At 32.1% G+C, this 8,131-nt stretch overlaps 1 protein-coding gene across 1 annotated transcript in view; it reads right to left on the reverse strand.

Moving 5' to 3' along the window:
• Nucleotides 1-5,568, reverse strand: part of LOC108694279 (zinc finger CCCH domain-containing protein 14) — a 7,769-nt gene extending 2,201 nt beyond the window's left edge. Inside the window, exons 1-4 of the mRNA XM_018203664.1 lie at nt 5,342-5,568; nt 2,453-3,225; nt 491-1,601; nt 136-301 (exon numbers count right to left, since the gene is read on the reverse strand). Of these exons, the coding sequence (XP_018059153.1) occupies nt 136-301; nt 491-1,601; nt 2,453-3,225; nt 5,342-5,380 (2,089 nt within the window). The 5' untranslated portion in view covers nt 5,381-5,568. The remainder of the gene's footprint in view (nt 1-135; nt 302-490; nt 1,602-2,452; nt 3,226-5,341) is intronic.
• Between the last annotated feature and the right edge of the window lie 2,563 nt (nt 5,569-8,131).

Below are 8,131 nucleotides of genomic sequence, written 5' to 3' on the forward strand. Positions count from 1 at the left end.
GGGATCCAATAAATAATAATACAAGATCGATAAATAAAGTTTCCAAATGAAAGAGTAAAAAATAGAATACGAGACAGATTCTGTAACTCTTTCAAACTGTTATAAAAAAGACGTCTCCACGGTGATGGCACTTACAAGGCTCGTGCTCGACGTCTTCCACATCCAGATGATCTACTGTATTTAATTCGACTTGAATTTTTTCCATGACCAGTCTCTTATTAGAATTAAAATGTACCGACAAGTTTTGACTTACGTCACGAGCCGGGGCAGGTTTAAGACGCTTTAAAACTGGCTTCTTGTCCTAACAAAATTGAGCCTTGGATGAAAAAAACGTTTCTTTGTTCTCCTACGTTTAATACATTTTTTACAGATACGTGTATATTAAAAAATATCGGCATTTATCGTTCTCGGTGTTACAAAGTTACAAGAATCGTTACTCGATTTACAATATTTAATCGATTTACAATATATTAATTGAATTGAAACTCACGAATAGAGATGGTTCCGGATTTTTTTGCTTGACAACCGACTGATTTGCCTCCGCGACAGCTCGCAACAAAAGTGATTGCGTGGCGCGTTTCTGGGTCGGTTGCAGCGGCTTCAAAGGTCTTGGCGTGACAATTACTTTGCTCGGTAATCTCGTATCATCGATATCCTCGTCCACGTCGCTAGACGTCCTTTTGTCCATCTTATCCTGAGATTTTGAACCTCCGTGTCCTGAATAGCCAATATTTTGAGTCGCATTGAACAGAACATCATTCGACGTTTTTATACGTCTCCTCTCGGTTCTCATAATAGTGGTAGATACAGGTCTGTTTACAGCGACTATGTGCGACTTCACAGGTCCGGTTAGCTGTTCGTCATTATCCGCTTCATCTTCGTCTTCAGTTTCCTTCCCCTCCTCTCTTTCGTGTCTCTCGGCACCGGGATTCAGAGAAACTAGAGATCTGTCATTTTCGCTGTTGCGAAGCTGCCTTTGTTTATGCATCGGCCTAAAATTATTCCTTAATGGACCGAGTCTGTCCTTGATATTTTTGTTGTTTCCCGCTTGATCTAAACTCTTTGGATTATTTCTATAATCTGTTGCCTCTTGTGATTTTGTGGACTGTCTCTGGACTTTACTATTGATACCCAGACGATCCTTAATAGTGCATGCAGACTTCTTTGCAGACGCGTCCGTTTTGGAACTCGAATTCAAGTTCTTCTCCCTGGACTCTGCGTTTCTGTTTAGTCTCTCATTCTTGCTGCTCTCTATTCGACTTCTCACGTCGTTGATTTTGCTCATTGTCTCGTGATGCCGCGATGAGTCGCCCTCGCGATTCCGTCTGGAACCCCGATCGTCCATTTCGAAACTCCTGCCCTTTCCATTACGTCCATTATCGTAGCGATGCGACTTTTCGAACCGCTTCTCCGACGGACGGTAGCGACCGTTGCCTTCTCTCTCTCTGTAGGTCTCGAATTTCTTCCGTGGAGAGACTATGCCAAGCCGGGTTTTCACAGACACGACCGACACGATCTTTGGCTTGTTCACGCAGGATTTGAGCTTCTTTGAATCCGGGAAAGATGACGACATATCTTCCTTTTCCAGGGTTGGGTAGGAACTAGTTAAAACGTTAAAAAAAATAAGAAATAAGAAATAAGATTTAAAAAAAGTTAAAAAGTTAATGACTTTTAACTTAACTTAGTTAATTTTAAATACATTAATTTTTTATTTAATTTAATTGCTTTTAAACTTTAATTTATTAACTTTTTTTAATTCAAAATTTTTCTATCCCTCTTAATGCTAATATTTTTTTGAAATCTTAAACATTAGCTAATTAATTTAGAAAAAGTTTAATTAATGATTTTATGATTAGAACTCTATAATAAGAATCACACTATATGATAGCTAATTTTTATTGACGCTAGATTTTGTTCAATTCTCGTTTATATTTGGATCATTCATTTTAGGTGTAATAAATATTATATTTCAACAACATAAATATTTAATGAGCCTTAGATAAAAAATTGTTGTAAAACAGTACTGCACATCTATTCATTTTCTAAATTTTTACGTATAGTTTTTGTAACAAATATCTAATAGATGTAGTCATAAACATTCGTGATTCTTTTACGTTAAAAAATTAGATAAACATTAAAGAAAAAGAGATAATGCAAATATATACTCTTCTCTCTCGTAAGATTTTGACAAAAACATCTTATGCTGTGATTCTTATTATATATAAATAACTTACATGTGAATAAAAAAAATTAAATTTATCTAATAATCTATATTATAAGTGTTTAAAGTGTTCTCATTTCAAAACAAAATTAAGATATTCTGATCTCAAAAATAATTTTTTTCAAAATTAACTTTTTTTAAACTTAAGTTAATTCAATCTTAACTTAATTTTATAAATTTTATAAGTCATTAACTTTAACTTAATTTAGTTTAAAAAAAATATTAACTTACCCAACCCTGTCCTTTTCTTCCTCGGATGGCTTCGACCGCTTCGCCTCGTTACTCCTTTTCTCCGTGCTATCGTGACGACTACTCGACGTCTCCAATGATCTCTTCAAACTTTTATCCGACACCTCGCTCTCTTTTGGATCACCATACGAATCTATGGTCTTCGCAACGGGATTCTCAGGCTCGCCGGAGATATCCTTCGTGTTCTCGTCGCGCCCGGAACTCTGCTGCGGCTTCCTCGAGAAGGCAGAGTCTTGATAAGATCCGCTGCCATGTATTGACGACGTTTCGTCTGTTTTACTTTTGCTGTGTACACTTTTCACGCTTCTTTCCGCGCTCTTGCTGTGACTTCGCTCTGAGTTTTGATTAGGTACGGATTTTGTTGTTGGTTGCTTTTGCACTGGTGATTGCTTGTCACTCTTCGTACTTTTGTCCGGGAACTTCTCGACGACCGAGGATTGCTCCGCTGCCTGATCCTCTAGGAACGAAGTCGCGGATATCTTCTTCTTTTTTCTCTCTTCCTCCTGCTTCACTATAACAGTAGGTACAAACTCGCGAGACGATTTCTTCTTGGCTACAGTGACTTTCTGCAATTTTTTTAGCACCTGATCGTGCAGCCAATCCACGAATATAGTTGTGCAGTCCTCCAGGAACAAATTTAAGTCATTATGCATCTGCTGACGGGATTTCTTATTTACTACCATTACTAATATGTAATCAGGTAGCTCCTCATCATAGTGGACTCCCAATTCCATAAGTTTGGCGCGAATGGCACTCTGAAAATTAAGACAAATTAAAAACAATTAAGAAAAATTAAGACAAAACTTGCTTAGCTAAAACTATAAAAAACTATAAAACTATAAAACTATAAAAACTATAAAACTATAAAAAACGTATTAATTTTCTAGATTCCTACCTTTTACAGTTAAAGAGTATACTAAAAATCAGATCCCATAAACAATTTATTATATTGTACTATATATTTCAATTGCTTTTTTCTGACACATATTCTATAATAAGCCTTTAATAATAAATCAGAAGTTAAAAGCAAGAAATTGATCAATTATAGGCCGTATTCATAGTTGTAATTCTTATTTTAAGTAATGTCTTAAAAGACTAACATGGCTCTCTGATTGACTTATGACATCTTAAGATTGTACTTAAGACAACCTCAAATATAAGAATCGACTATGAATACCATAGTCAATAATTCGTATATTTAATTGTGATTGATCAATTTTTAGTTTCTAATTTTCGGTTATTAATGACTTATTGTAGAATAGTCATAACACTTATTTAAGTAACTTTTAAACATTTTCCCTAAACGTGTTTGCAAATTCTAATAAATTTTTGTAGAGGGATTTAGACAACAGGGGAATCTATTTTTAAAATGTTAGTTTTTCTCCTTGTAAGATTTATTATAATTCATTGAATTTTTTGTCTCAAAATGACACAATAAGTTTCAGTTTCACTATAATGGGTTCCCATCTTGTAAAAGTAAAAATTAACATTTCTATGATAAGACTATATCTAGATCTGTCGCGTTGCTTAATTTCCCCAAAAATTTGTACTTAAAATGAAATAAATATATATATTCGGATGTTGAGAAAAGAAAAAGCAAAGATGCTAAATGCAAAAAGTCCAAGTAACACAAACAAACCTTTTGATATTTGTTTATTCTAAAGTTTCCTTTATAAATTATTTAAAGAATTGTTCTATTGCTGAGTTTTCTTCTTTTTTTAATCAAATTGCATCCTCAAAAAAGAATTCAATCCAAAATAATGTAATTAACTTGGAAATATCAAATAATACACCGAGTATAGTAAGTAACAGCATTCAGTTAATCATGCGACGAGTTATAAAAATCACAGTAGAATGAATGACCAATTGTTCTGATTCAATTTATAAGCCATTGATTTGATTGCCTTAAGAAATAATTCAGAAGCGTATACTTTGGTGATCATTCAACAAGCTTATATCGTTCAATTTCTTTGAACATATTATTTGCAAAAATTTTTATATTGTAATTAGTTTATAGGATCTGATTTTTAATACACTATACAATTAGATGTAAATAATTTCATTCGTCAAGTATAACAATACTTTTTGAGAAACATAGTTGCTTCTCTATAACACTGTTATATCATTTTCCAAGAAGACAGAAATAACTTGTAAATAATTCAGCAAATACGTCTTAGAAGCATTACATTAGTTTCTCGAAGACGCTTTGTATCTTTTTTCAAAAAGAAGACAGAAGTAACTTACTAATATATCCTAGGATGATATTCATTGATATTCACAGTTGATTCTTATTTTAATGCAGCCTTCTGATTAGTTTATAATATCTAAAGAAGTTAAGACAGTCTTGAATATAAGACTAAGATAATTAACTATGAATACCAGCCTTAGAAGCATTACAATGATTTCTCAAAGATTTTATCTTTTCGCAGAAAGAAGAGAAACAGAAGTAATTTGTAAATACTATACATATAATATATAATAATTCCATTCGTCTTTCTTAGAAATATTACAATAGTTTCTCAAATCATTCTATTTTTTTTTCGGAAAGAAGGCAATAACTTCCAATCATTTCTACAATCTAGATTTCTGCATGTACAGAGAGACAGAAATTAATGCTAAATAAATAAACTTAATAATAGAGCTGGGGTGCGCCTGGATTTCTAAGCAGCGGAGATTTTGCGAAGGACACACGTCGTTTTGAAACCTTCACGTCCCTCTGTGAGGAACGATTGACGATTACATAATAATCAGGATAGTATCGACGTACGGGATCAAATGTCACGTCTGTGTCTTCATGCAACCGGATGACTGGATGATCTTATGTTAATAGAATCTTTGCGTGCGCCAAGACACGCATTCCGCAACACTCACCCGGAGCTGATTCGTGACTTCGATGCCACGCGTGTCCATGATCGTGGGATGATCGCTGAACCTTCACCGAGGAATCGAGCGTAAACCAACGTCGTCGTCGTTGTCGTTGTGTCGTCGACCGGCCAAATCGATGAGCCGATACGATCGCGAGTCGGCGTATCACGGAACGAAAACATTCTCCGCCATGACGGCCATGACGGACGAACGAACGAAACGTTTCGCCTTCATGGTGCATGAAACGAGACTAGATGGGCGACCGGCGAACGTAATGAGCGACTTCATCGATTAGTTTTGTCAGCGAGACGACGATCTTTGACGATTTCTGATGATCTCGGAATTAAAATTGAAAATTCACTTTGAATTTCATCTAAATTTCGATTAATTTATTAAAATATTTATACACATTATTTCGTTGACGCGAGTGGAATTATTAATCCTTTATTATTTATAATAATATAATGAAAAAGAATTAGAGGTAACTAATTCAAACATTGTTATTAATAATTCTGTTGTTTTAATTATTATATATTAATTTAATTGCTAAATCAAGTAACAATTACTATTTTATTTACTCATTTTTATCTTTATTTATATTTACCTACAATTATATAATATAATGAATTTGGTTTTATGTTTTGCCATAATGGAAGTTGATGTTTTACAAATCTCTTTCCATTTTAATAGTATTAACGCTTTCTTTTTTATGAATAAAAATATAAATTTCTGAATATTTCTTTTCGATAATCATTTTTAAATGTTTATATTTGGCAAGTATATACTTACTTAATTTTGATCTCTTGAGTTGTCATTTCAAAATTACCGCGGCGCGAATTTAAATGGCCGCATTTAGAATCTGCACAAAATCGTACAAGCAGCTCCACTAGTTCTGCAGGACTATGATTTTTTATGATCTTTGATGATCTTTAACGGAGTTGAAATCAAAAATTTACTTTGAAAATAATTCTGATTAATTCATTAAAATATTAAAATACTACATATTACACATGAATCGAACGATAATAAAGTTTATATAAAGTAATTTAATCGCACGCAATGTTAGTATGACAAACAGTGAATATTAGAAAAACTTAATGTAATAAATCGTACATTTCGGAACTCACAGGTACTTTTTCAGATTCATAAAATATGTTTCATGGTAATATAGAATGAATAATCTTACGGTCAGCGAGACATAGTGTGATATTGTTTCGAAGAATTGATCCTGTTTTTATGTGAATTGTGTCTAAAGTGAGAAATTCATTGTCACAATATATCGGAAAGTTAGTAATGAAAGTAAATTGTCAAATTATTCTCTATTGTCCATCTTTGTATTATGTCAATTTAAATATTCATAAGACAATATTCATAATTGAGGTTGAATTTCTACTTACAATATGCGAAAACAGAAACAATCTTACAAATTCATTTGATAGTGTTGAGCGCAAGTGTTACAATGGTGACATACAATATTAAGGGCCGATCGATGTTTGTTTATTCGTCTGACAATTTTTCAATAAGTAAAGATAAGAGTCATTTAGATGAATCGTGTCTTTGAGATTTAATGCCTTTGTTTTGTTTTTTAATGTTTAGTATCTCTGAGATAATTCTTTTGTTGTATTTATTTTCGATATCTCCCAATTAAGATTAAGATCTCTCAATCAAAATTGTAATCGCAATTCAATCTATGATCGGAGATAATAGAGGAAACTCTGCTTAATGTTATTTCTATGTTCATTTATACGGGTTTTGTCTTTTCGTTTACCTCACATACGACAATCTTGACAATTGATTTGATAGACAATGTTCTGGATTTGGAATTTATTAAGTTTGTCTTTGTGTACTTTGATAAAGAAGCTTAAGATTCTGTAGCCAATTGTAAAAATTGATTTATTAAAAAATGCAGTGATAGAAATATATATCTTAGATGTATAAGATACTACAAAATATTTTTTTTTAAATCGATTGCATTGTCTGAGATCACACTGTCAATCTCGCTCTGTGTGTTTAATTTCTCATGTATAATTTTTTTTAAATTCAAGCTTTCCGTCATCTCCCTTAATATCTGTCTGTCACCATTGTAATACCTGCTCAACAATATCAGACAAATTTATAAGATGCTCCTGTTTTCGCATATTGTAAGTAGAAATTCAACCTCAATCATCTTATGAATATTTAAATTGATTAATACAAAGATGGACAATAGAGACCAATTTGATAAGTTATTTCATTACTTTCATTACTTTCCGATATATTGTGACAATGAATTTCTCATTTTGGATACAATTCACATAAAAACAGGAGGATCAATTCTTCAAAACAATACCACACTATGTCTCGCTGACCGTAAAATTATTCATCTATACTACATGTAACATTTTATGAATTGCTGAAGAAGAACCTGTGAGTTTTGAAACGTACGATTTATTACATTAAGTTTTTCTGATCATCACTATTTGTCATACTAACATTGTATGCGATTAAATTATATAAACTTCATTAAATTATATAAAATTTATATAAACTTTATTACTGCTCGATTCAGATTGTCATTTCTTTATACTTTGCATTACAAAAAACGAGCGAATTTTAATTATTTGTACACATATTATTTTATTGATGCGAATAGAATTATTGATGCTATATTATTTATAATAATATATGGAAAAAAGATTATAGATTATAGATAACAAATTCAAAGATTAGTAACAATTTTGTTTGAATTACTATTAATATAATCGCGAATTTAATTGTCAAATAACATTTACAGTATTTTATTAACACAGAATTATT

This window comes from Atta colombica, unplaced genomic scaffold, assembly GCF_001594045.1.
Source record: "Atta colombica isolate Treedump-2 unplaced genomic scaffold, Acol1.0 scaffold12, whole genome shotgun sequence".
Classification (NCBI taxonomy): domain Eukaryota; kingdom Metazoa; phylum Arthropoda; class Insecta; order Hymenoptera; family Formicidae; genus Atta; species Atta colombica.